Here is a 16,561-nt window from a genome sequence, read left to right as displayed (position 1 = left end):
CCTAGGAAGAAGGCCTTCAGCTTTGTGCATCTGTTTGGGGCCTGCACGGCCTGGCTTCTTCACAGCACAGCACTGCAGAGAGCCGACAGCAGCCTGCAGAGTTGGGTGTCCTCTCCAGCCCTTTGTCTGGAATGGATTTACTGAGGAAAGTTTAGTGCCCTGACAGCTTCATCACTTATACATAAACATGTACACACAGAGACGCCATAAACCAGGGCTAAGCCTGACACGCCAGGAACAAGGGCTTGTCCCTAAGGCAGGGGAAGGCCACTGCTGGAATTGGGAGCAAGTGGTTTTGTTAACTCAGATGCCCTCACTATGTACCACAGACAGGTCTTGAACTTGCAGCAATACTCCAGCCTCTGCCCCTTCAGTGTTAGGATTACACCTGTGTGCTACCACACCTGGCTGGCTAGCTGTGTTCCACAGGAGGGGAGAGCTATACTGACTCAGTGGTAAAGCATGTGACTGCCATGCTTACCCAGGTTCTCCCCTAGCAGCACACAGGAACTGATGTAAGTTGTTTGGCCTCTAGACCCTTTCAGATTTTCTGACCTCTGCCCTGGAAATTTTCAAGTGCAGAGAGACTACCAAAACTGAACATAAACATAAAACCCAGGACAAGCCAGTGTGTTCATACCTATAATCCCAGCACTTCAGGAAGCTGAGATAGGATTGAAAGTTTGAAGTCAAGCCAGACATGATAACACACATTTAGTCCCCCACCGGGGGCTTAAAAAAAAGTTCTGATGCCAGTCTGTTCTATGACTGAAAAAGCCAGGCATGGTATATATTGCCAGTGACCATGTCAGAGGAACTGACATAGCAGTTGACTTCAAGGTGTCAGCTCACCAGGAGAAAAATCCTTGATGGGTAAATCTTGGTTAGGTAAAGGCCCTGAGACCACAGACCCCAGAGTGTCTTTGGCTTCTGCTGTGCCTTTACATGTTTGCCACTGCCATCTTTCTCTGGTATCTGGCATGGTGTGATTGGATATGGGGAGATCCCCACTGCCTGTAATGTAGTGTGTTTATCTCATGGAAACATTCCATTCTATGGGCATTTTTATCTGTGGATTATGAAGATGCTTCCTTAACCTGTACTGTCTAATTGATTTTAATAATGTTAGTTTATAAAAAGTTTAAATTAAAAAATACAAGCAAATGTCACAGTTAGGGCCTATGAGTTTCACCTAAAAAGCTGCATAGACTTCAGTTCAGGTTAATGATTAAGGAAAATAATTTGAGTTTGAGGAGCCAGGCTGGCTCTAATTCTCTTAATGCTGAAGGATCCAGTCACAGGTTTCAGTGTTCATCATTAGCTGAAACAAAGCCTTAAAATAACTTCAAGTTAGACCAGATGTTTTGATAATAGCGTTGAGATTAAAAAACCCCAGAAAACAATCTAACATTCACAAGGACACATAACTGAGTTAGAGATTCATTAGGTTAAGGATCAAAAATATAAAGCTACCCAATAGTTGCTAGTTGATATACTTTCCTTGCTAGGTTTGGGTGGTGGTCAAAGATGATTAATTTCTTGTGCCCATTTCTGCCCTCAATCTCCTGATAGAAGAAACTATTGATGAGTGGGTATGTACCCTAAAAATCTAAAGTAGAGCAGACTTATTCTCTCCACATATAAAAATTGAGATCTGTGATTCCTTTAATATTCCTTATCTACCTTTCAAGATCAGTAATAAAGTGTTGACCCTTTGTAACTGCAAAATACAGTCTGCTAGAAAAGACCTGACAGAAGAATAGCTTGCTTGCCTACACAGTTAATTTATGACAAGTTGCTAGGGTATGAATGTGTGGGTTCTTGGGATAATTTGTTTTTCAGCTATAATAGGTAAAATGTTTAATCATGTAAGGGATACGGAAAACATGTTTTGTTTGTTTACTTACAATGATTAACTTAAAAAACAGAATGTAACCGCATTGTAATTTTTATATTGCCTGAAAGATTTTTCTGGGGTATATAAGCTACAAGGGGAAGACTAGAGGTAGAGAGAGTTAAAATGGTTTAGGAGGAAACCATCAAGAAAAAGATAGTTAAAATGAGTTAGAAGGAAATCACTAAGAATGAGAGGGTTAGAAGGAAAACATCAAGAATGAGAGAAGGAAATCATCAGGAAAATAAAGAGAATGCAAAAGAAGAATAAAGAAAAGATCAGAAGGAAACCATCAAGAAATTCTGTGAGTGTTTTTTCCCTGAGCCCCTCAGATAGAAAAAGTCATAGACTCTCTGGCTTCCCTTTGAGCACTGCTCCTGGAGCCTGCCCCTCCACTTCCACCCCAGGCAGCAATAATATATACACCAGCAACTGGGAGCTAGAGACAAGGAGATCTAATATGTAGCAAATTCAAGGCTAACATGGTATACTCACCTCTGTCTCAAAAACAAAAGACCAGTTAGATGGCTAAGCAGATGGAAGGGCTTGCCACCAAGCCTGACCAAACCCTTCTCAATATTCCCCCACCCCTCCCTGTATCCTGTGGGCTACAGCAAAGGCAACTGCAGTGCTCTGTGGTGGGGTGAGGAGGCCTGTGGTAGGCAGCTCCTGCTGTGGTACTTGGCAATGAGGGCTGGGGCCTGGCACAGTGCCTAGGCAGCCAGGTAAGCCCAGTGAATGATGGGGTCACAGTGGGCTGCCTCTGCACCTGAGCACAGGCTGGACTGAGGGCACCTGTAGCTAGAGAGTTTTCTCTCTGGTCCCGCCAAGCGCCAGCAGTCCGACAGCCCACTTATAAAATAAACACACAGATGCTTATGTTATTTAAACTGTTTGGCCTAATGGCTCAGGCTTCTTGCTAACTGTTCTTATATCTTAAATTAACCCATTTCTATTAATCTATAAGTAGCCACGGTGCTCGTGGCTTACCAGTACCTTACATCTCACTTGTCATGGCAGCGGCTGGCAGTGTCTCCGCCTATACTTCCTTCCTGGCTACTGGCCAATCAGTGTTTTATTTATTAACCAGTCAGAGCAACACATTTGACATACAGAACATCCCACAACAGGCACCTGCAGCTGCTTGCAAGTAGCCAGGGCTGAGGGTGGGAGGCAGCTGCACCAGCAGCAGAAGCCCCAGCAGGTGGAAGCCAATGTCAAGGCCAGAGAGCATGTTCAAGTGGCTGAGCTGGCTGGCTGCAGCCTAGGAAGTGGACCAGGGAAAGCCTGCAACCCGTGGGGAGAGGGAGAGAGCTACATGAAAAGGATGCATTTTGGGGGAAACCAGAATAGTGGGAAGCAAGGTCATGGGCCACCTGAATAACAGCCTGCTGAAAGCAGCAACTCAGGCAGCTGCACAGCCAGGAGAGGGGCTGCCTCGGTATCTCTTGCCCAGGTTGGATGCCAGAGGAAGAGTTTATCTAATTGTTATATTATTAATAAAAACTCGGGAGTCAAATATCAGGGTGAAAACCTGACTGATAAGAGAAGCAGCAAAAATGTAACCAATGATCTCCTCTGTCTCTCCTTCCCAGGTCCAAAAGCCTGAGAATCTTTCTAAACCCCTCCCTGCTACATACTGTTGCTCTCTATATGTATCCAGGGTCCTCCAAACTCTCTATGACTAATTGTGGTCATCTAGTTGCTAACTCCACCTCCTGATTCAAGGTTAAACTTGTAATACAGTAACAGTGTCACTATGCAACCAACTATCCTGTAGCACTTGGGATCTGATTTTAAGGCCCTGTCTCCTGCTGTGTTGAGCTGAACCTGGGCGAGCCTGGGTGGACCAGGTGACCTTTCAGCTTCTTGTTGCCTATACTCTGCATGAAGGATGGTTGTGGACATCACACGACCTACAAGCTGTGTGAGCTGATGTTGTAGGGGAACGATAAGACTTCAGCTGGGACAGACAGCTGTCCACTGCTGTGGGACTTCATGGTGGGGAGGAAGACACACAACCTGGTGCCAGAAGGAATCTGGAGGGTTTTCCTACTTGAGTACTGGGCCACCACCAAGCCCCACTGCTAGAGAACAGGCCACCCAGGGCCTCTAACTTCTGAAGATCAGGCACACTCCTGCCCACTTCCACTGGGCCCTCAGTGCAAGAACAAGCCACAGGCATTCAAGAGAAGGCCACCAGTCTGCTGCAGCCTGGGCCACAGCCATGACAGGTGACCGTTTTATTCAACAGGAGGTACTGGGGCAGAGCTCAGCCAGCTCTCACACTGAAGGCAACTCGGTGTAGAGCAAGGCAGTAGAAAGAAACAAAACAAAATCAGCAGTGATCTGGATGAGGAGGGAACGACCAGCTGAATCAGCTCAAGACCCAGACTGGCCAGGGTAGAGGTAGATAAAACTCCCCAGGTCAGACCCAGCTTAGCGGAAGTAGTTGGGGCAATCATGGGCAACCAGGTTCCAGGCTTGGTCAAAGGCCTCCACAACAGCCGGCTCCAGGGGCCCTTCCTCAACCAAGGCCAAGTTCTGCTCCAGTTGCTGCAGAGTGGACATGCCCAGAATGACTGCATCCCTATGGGTGCCCTGCAAGGGAGATACAGATTCCAGCACACATCTGCCACCCCATGGCTCTCATCACCCACCCCTTCCTGCCTATGGCTTGCTAAGATGTGGGATTGCTAAGATTTCACTTAAGTATTGCTTCTGAGAGAAATAACCACTGCCTTCACACAGCCAGCATCCTCCAGGCTCCTCTACCCTGCAGGACAGGCTGGGAACACTAAGCTTCAGGCCAGAGGTTTACCAGGTATTGAAGGGGCACATTACCCCAGTATGCCCACACTGGAGCAAAGGGTTAGGGGGAGGAAGTGGGGACAGCAGGCAGAGAGGGACACACTCACAGGGACACAGAATTGATTTCTCTCTCCAGAGAGTAATGGAAGCGATGAAATAAATACTTTTTTAAATGTACTTTTCAGAGTCAAATCTATGCTTATTTCCTACAATATGGAGCTGTGGGACTTTAGCAAGTAAACCGGCCTGTCTGAACCAATTTCTCCATATGAAAATTGAGATCACTAGACCGGGAGGGATGGCCTAACTGTTAGAAGCAGTTTCTGCTCTTGAAAAGGACCTGGAATCAGTTTCCAGCACCCACATGGTGCTAGCTCACAACCACCTGTAACTACAGTTCCAGGGGATGTGCCACCCTTTTCTGGCTTCTGAGGGCACTATGTTAACATGGTGCCCATAAGGCAAAACACTTGTAAAGACAAAATAAAAATAACTAGATCTTAAAGAAAAATATTAATATGAGTAGACTTCACACAGACATTGTAACTGTGAGGTAAGCTAGCACCAACATGGGTCACCACCACCCTGGAAGAAGCTGGGCCAGAGAAGATGTAGTCTCAGCAGGAGCCCACTACCACTTCCCTGCCTCCCCTTCCTCCCATCTGACTTCGCTGCAAAGACAGGACCTGCTGGGCTACCTGGAGCTGTGAGTGATGGTATATCCATCGCAGGGTGGCCGAGGTCATGCTAGGGGTGCTGGTGCCATAGGTGGACTTGAGAGCCTTCTCCACCAGGGTGATGCCCTTGAAGTGTTCCTCCTTCCAGTAGCTGAATGGGTCGGGGAGAGACACAGAAGTCAGTGTCTCCTCAAGCAGAGCCCTGTCTCTGTCTACCTTACAAGACTCCCGAAAGTTGCTTGCATCTTCTTCCAGTTCTCAGGTAATATTATATCCTTCTGAGGTCTTTGATGTGGTTAAAGACTAGATAGTTATAATTTCCTCAGTTATGATAAAAGATAAGTTAGATATAAAACCTTAGACTCACAAATATAAGATAGATAGGATATCTTCTTTAATATTATAACTGTATTTCTTGCTTGATAATTGTTTTGTTATCTGAAATTTTACTATATAAAAGTTAAAACCTTGCTTTTTGAAAAAAAGAAAAGGGGAAGTGCTGTGGGATGTTCTGTATGTCAAATGTGTTGCTCTGATTGGTTAAAATAAATAAAGTGCTGATTGGCCAATAGCCAGGCAGGAAGGATAAGGTAGGCGGGACAAGAAAGAGGAGAATGCTGGGAACAGGAAGGCAGGGAGAGATACTGCCAGCTGCCGCCATGACAAGATGTAAGGTACTGGTAAGCCACGAGCCATGTGGCAAAGTATAGATGAATAGAAATGGGCTAAATATAAGAGTAAGAGCTAGACAATGGTAGGCCTGAGCCAATGGCCCAACAGTTTAAATAATGTAAGTGTCTATATGTTTATTTTATATGTGGGTTGTGGGACTGGACCTGGGGGCTTGGTTACACCTGGAGAGAAGATCTTCAACTACAAATGGTGCCTAACGTGTTGGCAAGAGTTTCCACCTAAAACCTGACAAAAAAGATTCTGAACGGAACTAAAAACAGCTTCCTAGTTGTCTCTCTCAAGTTAGCGACAGCCTGGTTTGAGCTACTATGGCGGGTACCTGACTTGTGTGTCTGACCTGCAGTGTGGCGGGAATGAGGAGTCTACAAGCGGCACTTGACTCTGCTGCATGGTAGATTTAGCCTTTGCTAGTTTAAAAAAAAAAAAAAAAAAGAGGTTTCTGGGCTATGCGCGACTTTGATAGAACTGCTTCTGATAGTTGATAGTACACATGGCTCCAGACCCAGAGCTGGCAGTAAACTGTACCACCACCATGTTGGGAAGCTGAGGTGGGCGGAGCCAGCAGCCACAGTGGTGTTTCAGTCTTACAAAGATAGATATTATACAGAGAATCTGGTTTATGATGTCTTTGGGATTTTTAACTACAAAAAAAGATTTGATTGTAAAAGCTGTACCTTGACTTCAAAATTTGGATATAAGGATATGTTGCTTTGGAAAAGAGTCTCTACTTTTGTTTCCACAAAAAGCCAGAGGCTGTGGATTTGTTCCAGATTAAGATACATCAGGTTTGATCAGCCAAGACCACCTAAAAGGTCTCCAATGACACCATGGCCCAGATGATCCAACATCCAGAATGGTTTCAAGGCAACTGGCTCAGAGGTTTACCCTCACAGACTACTCCATAATCCTAAAATTTTCTTTGTGTTCCCATAAGATACAGCACCCCCCTCCAGCAGGAAGTAGTAAGAGAAACTACGCCCAATTTCCCAAAATTATCAAGCTGGCTTTGGAGATGGAATTGGCTCACTCCTTCTCTAAACCCAGACATATTGCTAAAAGAAAAGGTTAAGGGATTCTTGTGTCCCAAATCAGAAGAGCCCTCTAATGTGGGACAGAGAAAAACCAATATTTTTATTTAAAACAGGTTGATTATAAATGCGATCTCTTTCTAAAGAAAAAAAGGGGATATTATATAGATATAATAGGATGAAAGGGTAGATTAAGGAACTTACTTCTAAAGAGCAACAACTTGTTTAAAATGTTTTACATTGGTATAGATTTTAGTCTATTGATACAAACTTAAAGTTAATTTTGTTATGTGTATATTTCTACTCTTGTTTAAGGTATTATGTTTGTACAGCTCATTTAAAATTGTAATGGATAATTAAAAAATAGATTAATAATTAGTCATCTATGATAATCATATGTAGCCATGTTAGTTAAGTCTTCTAGGTATACATAGATATATTTCAGATAGATAGGTAATCTTCAAATACTTCAAAGACCTACAGAATATGGCATTTAAAATATTATAAAAATTTAGACTTTCTGGACAGTGAGACATGTCTGCTCCTGGCAACACCGATTTACTTCAGAGAGGAGGATAGGCATCAAAGACACTTCATATGGAGTTTATCTTCACCTTGGCAGAAATAGCCATTTGGGCAGAAACTGTTCTTGCCTGGACTGCTTGATCAACTGGACATGCAGGACCCATAGAAAGGTGATCACTGAACTTTGCTTGACAAAATGGTCCTTCAGGTTCCTGCTTCGCAGAGGAAACTGCCAGACATTCTATAGGACACTGAGAGAAGTGACCAAGAGACTCTAGCCCTGTGGGCTGAAGACAGATGCCCCAACTTTACAAAGGAACATTAGGTGACTGTCCAGGCTGCCAGCTGTCTCTGTCTACCCTGCAAGACTCCCAAAAGTTGCTTGCATCTTCTTCCAGTTCTCAGGTAATATTATATCCTTCTGAGGTCTTTGATGTGGTTAAAGACTAGATAGTTATAATTTCCTCAGTTATGATAAAAGATAAGTTAGATATAAAACCTTAGACTCACAAATATAAGATAGATAGGATATCTTCTTTAATATTATAACTGTATTTCTTGCTTGATAATTGTTTTGTTATCTGAAATTTTACTATATAAAAGTTAAAACCTTGCTTTTTGAAAAAAAGAAAAGGGGAAGTGCTGTGGGATGTTCTGTATGTCAAATGTGTTGCTCTGATTGGTTAAAATAAATAAAGTGCTGATTGGCCAATAGCCAGGCAGGAAGGATAAGGTAGGCGGGACAAGAAAGAGGAGAATGCTGGGAACAGGAAGGCAGGGAGAGATACTGCCAGCTGCCGCCATGACAAGATGTAAGGTACTGGTAAGCCACGAGCCATGTGGCAAAGTATAGATGAATAGAAATGGGCTAAATATAAGAGTAAGAGCTAGACAATGGTAGGCCTGAGCCAATGGCCCAACAGTTTAAATAATGTAAGTGTCTATATGTTTATTTTATATGTGGGTTGTGGGACCGGGACCTCAGGGGCTTGGTTATACCTGGAGAGAAGATGTTCAACTTCAACAAGAGAGAGAGAGAGAGAAAGTGAGCCGAGGACCTGAGGGGCGATGAGATAGGAGGCTCCAGGTAAAACTAAAGCCACTGCTGACACTACAAGTGCTGAGATATTCCACAGAGCAGAATGTGGTGGCGCACTCCTGTAATCCCAGCACTCTGGAGGCAGAGCCAGGAGGATCTCTGTGAGTTCAAGGCCAGCCTGGGCTACCAAGCAAGTTCCAAGAAAGGCATAAAGCTACACAGAGAAACCCTATCTTGAAAATCCAAAGGAAAAAAAAAAACAAGTTCCACCAGGTGGTGGTTTTGGGTTCACTTTCTGTCCTTTGGAGATAGTCCCAGGCTAGCCTGGAACTCACTAGATCAGTCTTGACCTCACTCTGGGGGCAAACCTCCTCCCTGTGTCTCCTGAATGCTGGAATTAACAGGTGTGCATACCCAAGCCCACCTCATTTTGTCACATGAGAAGAGTGAGGGGTGAGGCTGGATCAGGACATGGTGAGGGGACCCTCGCCAGGCAGTGTCAGACACTCCCGTGCTTATGCTCTCTGGAGCCCCAGCTCCTGGTCCCACCCTTTCTCATGGGTCCCGAGGCAGCATGGAGGGAGCAGGTGTTGAGCAGTAGAGGAGACAGTCTGAGGTTCAGTCCTGGCTGCAGCCAGGCCAGATGCCTGCTTTATTCAGACAGGAAGAGCTGCTGTTGGACTCAGCCCAGCCTTTCTTCACCATGAAGGTGACAGGGAGCAGGGCCACAGTCTAGAAGACTGTGTGGGTGGAGATCAGAGGACCCACTGAGTCAGCATAAGGCAAGGAATGGCCAGGGTGTGAACCCAAGAGGTGGCGGGAAAGCCCTTGGCAGCTTGAGCCAGGACAGTCTATCTGAAGTAGTTGGGACACTCGTGGGCGACCAGGTTCCAGGCTTGGTTAAAGGCATCCACGACAGCCGGCTCCAGGGGCCCTTCCTCAGTGGCGGCCAAGTTCTGTTCCAGCTGCTCCAGGCTGGACATGCCCAGGATGACTGCATCCCCTTGGGAGGCCTGCAAGGGGAGACAGCCCCATCTGAGCACCCTTCTGGCTCCTGTCAATTGCCCCTCTTTGCCTATCTGTTGCTAACATTTGGGAATCTGGGTATGTTTACATCCTACACACCCAGAGAAAACTAACTATCTCTGACAGACCCGGCCTGCCTCCGGCCCCACCACTGTGTTCATCTGTGTAGACTGAAGAGTTCTTCCATTTGTAAAAATGCCTGAGGTAGTTTACCTCTTGTTCATTAGCTCCACTTAGGGAGCATCCTTTGGAAGCATGTCGGACACTATGTTGTTGCCTAAGGCTGATGCTGAAGAGACCTCATGGGCAAGATGCAGACTCCCAGAGCAGAGGAGAATGGCTCCCACCCCGAGGAACAGGACTTACATATGCTGCAAATAAGTTTACATTGATTCCTTTTCCCTTAGTAGGACTGTATGGACTCCAGGCTCCTTGTCAACAGCGCTAATCATAATGCCTAAGGCCTAAGAGAGACATTAAACCATGGTGCAAGATTCTGGGCCAAGCCTGGCACAGAGGACTAGGGAGAGCAAGGCAGACGTATCATGAGAAGTAGAAGACAAGAATTGTAGAAGATGGGGGACGTACGCTCTTGAGAATTCACTTAAAGGCACATTCGGGTCCCGCCTAGGGGGGAAAGCAAACAGGCAAGGGATGGCTGGGCTACCTGGAGCTGTGAGTGGTGGTACATCCAGCGCAGGGCAGCCGAGGTCATGCTGGGGGCGCTGCTGCCATAGGTGGCCTGTAAGGCCTCCTTCACGAGGTCAATGCCCTTGAAGTGGTCTTCCTTCCAAAACCTGATTGCATGGGGAAGAAAGTGCAGGGGTTAGTAGCTTGGTGTCTTTGAGTGTGGTCGACTCCTTGAAGGCCTGGTGGGCTGGTGGCAGAGAGGTAGCTCATTTGGTGGTATGCTTGTCTAGCCATTCAGGAGGCCCTGAGTTCAGTCACTGCCTTTTCATAGAATGGGTGTGGCAGCACACATCTTTAATCTCAGCACTAGGGAGGTAGAGGCAGGAGGACTGGAAATTCAGGTCATTTTCAGCCATATAGCAAGTTCAAGACCAGCCTGGGATATATGAAATCTTGTCTCAAAAATTAGTTTTGCCTGCTCTTGGGACTCTTTTCTTCCTATTGGGTTACCTTGTCCAGCCTCAGTATGAGAGCTTTGGCCTTGTCTTATTGTGTCTTCTTTTGTCATGTTTGGTTATTGTCTCTTGGAGGCCTGCTCTTTCCTGAGGGAATACAGAGGGGGAGTGGATCTGGGGATGTGTTCTGGAATATTCCTTTACCCTGTAAAGATATGTCACTGTAATTAAGAGCTGAATGGTCAATAGCTAGGTGGGATTTCCAGGCACAGAGGATGCTGGGAAGAAGGCAGAGACACAAGGGGACTCCGAGACATGGAGAACAAGCAAGACATGCAGGAGGAGAGGTAACAGCTACGAGCCATGTGGCAGCACATAGGTTAATAAAAATGGGTTAATTTAAATGATAAGAGATAGTTAGAAATAAGCCTAAGTTATAGGCTGAGTTTTCAGAATTAGTAATAAGTCTCCATATGGTTTGAGAGCTGGCTGACAGGACAGAGAAAGACACACTACAGGGCGGATCTGGAAGGAGTGGAGGGAGTGGAGCTGTGGTCAGGATGTAGTGTATGAAAGAAGAATCTATTTTCAATACCAGTACCATTTTTTTTTTTTTATTTACAAAGTGGTAGTCCATAGTGGCACACACATCTAATTCCAGTACTGAAGAAGCTGTGACAGGAAAGAAGAGCGTGTGTTATGGGTAAGCCTGGGCTACACTGTGAGCCCTGTCTAAGAAAAAGAGAAAGGGACAGGAAACAATTCCCTTTTAACTACCACTGTGCATGTGTTATAGTTGACAATCTTGCTAAGTTTTCTTCTTTCTATGTTTTCTTAGTTCATTTTCTCTCTCTCTCTCAGAACTGAGGACTAAACTCAAACCCGGCATCCTGCACTTACTACACAAGTGCTCTATCATTGAGCTACATCTCCAACCCCACTTTTTCTCATTCCATCTTACTTGATTTCATCTGATTTGACTTATGTATTGGGGTTATGTATGCATATATGCACATACAAATGTGTGCAGTTGTGTGCACACAAAGGCCAGGGAAAAAATGTCAGTGTCCTGATCTATCACAGCCCATCTTTAGAGCAGGGCCTTTGGGGGCTGGAGACATGGTTTACCAGTTCTTCCAATGGCAGCTAAAAACCTTTTGCAACTCCCATTTCAGCGTGATCTGATGCCCTCTTCTGGCTTCCTCAGGCACTGCATGAATGTGGTACACAGACATGCATGCAGGCAAAACACATTAAACAAACAAACAAACAAGCAAGCTGGGTTTCTTACTGAACCCGGGCTTAGGCTCAGACGCAAGTAAGGCCAGTGATCTTGTCTCAGCTCAACACTGTACTATAGGCATGCAAGCAACAGAGAATGACTGCTTGTGTGGGTGCTGGGGTATGAACTTCCAGCCAGACATAGCCCCCAACACAGCTCACCAGTCCCTGTAGAAATGATCCCATTTCTTCCCAAAGAGGCGGCTCAAGGGCTGCATCTCATCTTCTATTTCGTATTTGTATCTGCCAGTCAGCAGGCCCCCTGCAGGAAGGCAGCAGTCAGAACCTGGCCCAGACTTCTTCCACAGATAGCCAGGTTACTGCTAGGTACTGAAGAACAGGAGGGAGCCCGGAAAGGGCAACAAGCCATCTCCTTCTCAAAGCCTCCCACCTCCTAGGGCCTGGACTGGGCATCCATCAGAGCATCAATAGGCAAACACAGGACAGGGCATGTCCACCCACCCATCCACAGGGCCCGTGCCCATGGCAGCCCATACCGGCTAAAGGGGTGTAGGCATAGAACCTCAAACCAAAGTGTCTGAGGCAGGGGAGGAGCTCCTTCTCCACCTGCCTGGTGGTGGCGTTGTACATGCCCTGTAGGGAGACAGTTGAAGAGGGGTACATGCTAAGGGACCCCAAATGTATCTACCTAAGTCCCTCTGTTTAGTCCTTAACCATCCTAGACCTTCACAACCAGGGCATTCACCTGGTGCTGGTGGCAAATGTCATGGTGATGCTCAAAGACCCCAAAGTCTGGATGGTCCTGGTTACCACATTCCCCTCACCTGGTACACAGTTGGCATGATCCAGCCATTTTTCTTGCAGAGGGTACAGATCTCAGCCACTTCCCAGGAGGCATAGTTGGACAGGCCAAACTCCACAAATTTGCCCTGTAGGGGAGAGACTCCATCACTACCCAGCTTGGGCCAGGAGACAAAGAAAGGGAGACTGACTGGGTGGGGAGCCTGGAGTGAGGTCTTCTGTGTCCAGCTCTGCTGTGTGTTCCCAGCAGTCACTAGCCTGGCAGGGTCAAGTTGAAAAGGTCAGAGAGCATCTCCCCAAGCTCAGGGACCACCCTCACCTCCTGATACAGCTGGTGGCAGGTCTGCAGTGTCTCCTCTATAGGGGTGCTGTGGTCTGGCACGTGTAAGTAGAAGAGGTCCACCCGGGGACACTGCAGCCTCTTCAGTGACGTCTCCAGCTGGAACCGAATATTGTCAAGTGTCCTTGATGTCCCAAGGATTGGAATAGACTTTGTAGCAATTTTCACTTTGGGAGAGAACAATAGAAGTTAAGAGGTGGGGGACCAGTTTGTATGGAAAATGCTCACTGTGCAAGTGTGAGCCACATGAAAAAGGAGGGCTTGGCAGGGCCTTCCTAGAACCCAGATGCTAGGGAGAGAAGATAGGCAGATCCTGAGGCTCACTCTCTAGCAGTTTCATAGAAACGGTGGATTCTAAGTTCAGCTGGAAAGTCCCTGTCTCAAAAAAAATGAAGTAGTCAGGCAGTGGTGGCACATACATTTAATCCCAGCACTCAGGAGACAGAGGCAGGCAGATCTTGGTGAGTTCAAGATCGGTCTGGTCTTACAGAGCAAGTTCCAGAACAGCCAGAGCGACACAGAGAAACCGTTTCAGAAAACAAAACAAAACTAAAGAGGTGGAATCGACAGAAGAACATACATGTTTCTGGTCCAACATCCATGTCATCATGGGCAGGAGCACACACACATGCACAAACTCACACAGACCAACATAAAGACACATGTACACACACACACACACACACACACACACACACACACACACACACACACTCACACACACTATGATACTCAGGCTACTTTACTGCAACAGTTAAGGAATAGAGCTAGCCCAGGTGTGGTGCATTCTTATAATTTTACCCTTTGGTGGGGGGACACAGAAAGGTCAGAATTGCAAGGCTATCCATGGCTGTATATTGAATATGAGACTAACCTGGGCTAGCAGTGATTTGGGGCTGGGGGGGAGTAGGGGAGCCCAGCTCTGCCAAAATCTACCTCTGCCATTAGTAGCTGTGACCTTGACTAAATTACCCTCCTCTCACAATACTGTCAATTGTAAATGGGAGTAAAACCAATAACAGTTTACAGAAAAGTCCCCAGAATTGATCAGGCTTAGCTGACAGGGGACAATACAAGCAGTTGGTGTCCTCACTATGACCATTACTCAGGGGACAGGTGGATATGGAAAAAGAGGCAGGGAAGAGCATGTGGTTCCATAGTAGGGAGATGGACACTGGCCTGGGGGTGTAAACAGATTTTTCTTTGGGCCACCAGTTCACAATAAAATGACACTGAGACTTATTTTTAATCATGCAAGTTTGGCTCATAGCTTAGGCTTGTTTCTAACTAGCTCTTATAACTGAAATTAACCTGTTTCTATTAATCTACATTCTTTTTCTGCAGCTTGGTAGTTGTGTCTAAGCTTCACTTAGTTTACTTTGTCCCTCAAGGAGATTTATGTACCCTATTGTGCATACAGGACTCAGTTACCATCAGGAAAGTTTCCACCAAACTGTGCTGTGCTTCAATATACCTAAAATCCAACACTGGCTGTTTAGTTGTGTTGAACCATACTGCCTTCTTACCTCCCGCAGATTGTTACTCTGCTGGTCAAGGTGGTGGAAGAGACCCTCACAGGCTTACATGACTCTATTTCCCTATGCCAGTTGAGGGGCTACTCCTTGGTAAAGCTGAAACCACTGGTAAGCCAACAGACACCCAGAGTTTGAGAAAGCAAAGTCTAGAGCCCTGAACAAGGCTGAGACAGAAAGCAGATCTATTGCCTGGTCCAAAGTCTGTGCTGGGGCTGTGGTGGCTGCAAAACCAGGGAGTCCAGCTGATGAGGTGTGACAGAGGCACCTACCTGTCAAGGACTAGGTGGGAGAGGCTGCACAGTGGGAGAGGAGTCCCAGCATGTTCAAAGTCCCAGAGACAAGCTAGCCCCATGGGATTTGGCTGAACCATGGTTGGTGTATTGTGGAAAGAAGGTCCTAGGCCACTCTTCTGGAAGAAGGGGAGGAGACCACTGTGGTGCTGTGCAAACATAGCCTGAGGAGTTTATGGTTCTCAGAGCTCTTGGGCAGACTTGGTAAGATCAGAGCCTCAGGGGTGGGAGGAAGCTGTACTGGGGAGGAATCAGATATGTTCAATGGGGGTGAATGACAGGCGTGACCCGTACCTTTGCAGTCCTTGTGATCTAGCCCAAGCCCCAGGTCCCCCAGGATGCTCTCGGACTGGCCGTCTGCATATACGTATGCGGTGTCAATCTCCGTGTGGCCGCGCTGCAGGAAGGCGCGCACCACCGCGCTGCTGGAGGTCACATCCAAGCTGCTTCCTATCTCCATGGCACCCAACACGGTGGCGGGCACAGCCCGCAACAGGGACTGGAACATAGCGGTGCGGAAGAAGGGAAAGAAAGGGAAAGATGCAGACTGTTTTATAAAGATAGAAGTCAGTAGCTGCTACTGTAGCGGGCGCACAGGTACCCATGGTATTAAGTAGCTTTCAGTGACCACTCCCACTGGGGGCGGGGCTTAATGGAGGAAAGGCAGGAACATGTTGGCAGAGCTGAGAACTCTGCATATGTGCCATCCGGAGCTTGGTGGCAGATCCCCATAAGCTAGGTTGCAGACACCTCTAGGCTCCTGCCTCTCTGGCCCATTCCTGAGTTGCGCTGGGGTCTCTGTACCCTCCTGGAAGAAGTTTAGCAGTTGGGGGAACTGCAGGCTGCTGTCGTCTCAAACTTTAAGGCAGTCCGGACTGTTCAGAGAATCGAAGATGGAGAGAATAACAGATGGAGAGAATCACACGCAGCAAACGTTCATGACAGGCAATCTTTGAAAACATTTATGCAGTAGGGAATTTGGATTTACACAAAATGAAGACTGTGGGAAATTGTGACATGGTGGGGGGACAGTAACTGGACAAGACCTTTTCTCATGATAATCTTTTAAAAAGACAGTTGAAGGCCGGGCAGTGGTGGCTCACCCTTTAATCCCAGCACTTGGGAGGCAGAGCCAGTTGGATCTCTGTGAGTTCAAGGCCAGCCTGGGCTACCAAGTGAGTTCCAGGAAAAGGGGCAAAGCTACACAGAGAAACAGAGAAACCCTGTCTCGAAAAATACAAAAACAAAAAAACAAACAAAACTCTATTTAAACTAACATTATTATTATTATTAACATTATTATTATCATCATCAATTAAACAGTTCAGCTTAGAAAGGAATCGTCTTCATATTAATCTACAGGTAAAAATACCCAGTAGAATAAGATGTTTCCATGATATAAACACACTATACATTACAGGCAGTGGGAATCTCCCCACACCCATTCACACCATGACAGATACCAGAGGAAGATGGCAGGGGCAAACATGTAAAGGCACAGCAGAAGCAAAAGACACTTGGGGTCTGTGGTCTCAGGGCCTTGCCTAACCAAGATTCAACTATCAGGGATTTTCC

General features: G+C 46.5%; 1 protein-coding gene across 1 annotated transcript; it reads right to left on the bottom strand.

The window, feature by feature from the left end:
* Positions 1-9,279: 9,279 nt before the first annotated feature.
* LOC118578274 (aflatoxin B1 aldehyde reductase member 3-like) lies at positions 9,280-15,494 on the bottom strand. The gene is made up of 7 exons (XM_036179084.1): positions 15,281-15,494; positions 13,141-13,328; positions 12,845-12,949; positions 12,557-12,653; positions 12,222-12,321; positions 10,361-10,490; positions 9,280-9,680 (listed from the first exon to the last, which is right to left on the bottom strand). Exons 1-7 carry the CDS (start codon positions 15,492-15,494, stop codon positions 9,519-9,521), a joined length of 996 nt encoding a protein of 331 aa, XP_036034977.1. The 3' UTR covers positions 9,280-9,518.
* Positions 15,495-16,561: the final 1,067 nt, after the last annotated feature.

Source organism: Onychomys torridus, chromosome 2 (assembly GCF_903995425.1).
Source record: "Onychomys torridus chromosome 2, mOncTor1.1, whole genome shotgun sequence".
NCBI classification, from domain to species: Eukaryota; Metazoa; Chordata; class Mammalia; order Rodentia; family Cricetidae; genus Onychomys; species Onychomys torridus.
Note: the sequence above shows the minus strand (reverse complement) of the source record. Positions and strands in the feature narration are given on the sequence as shown.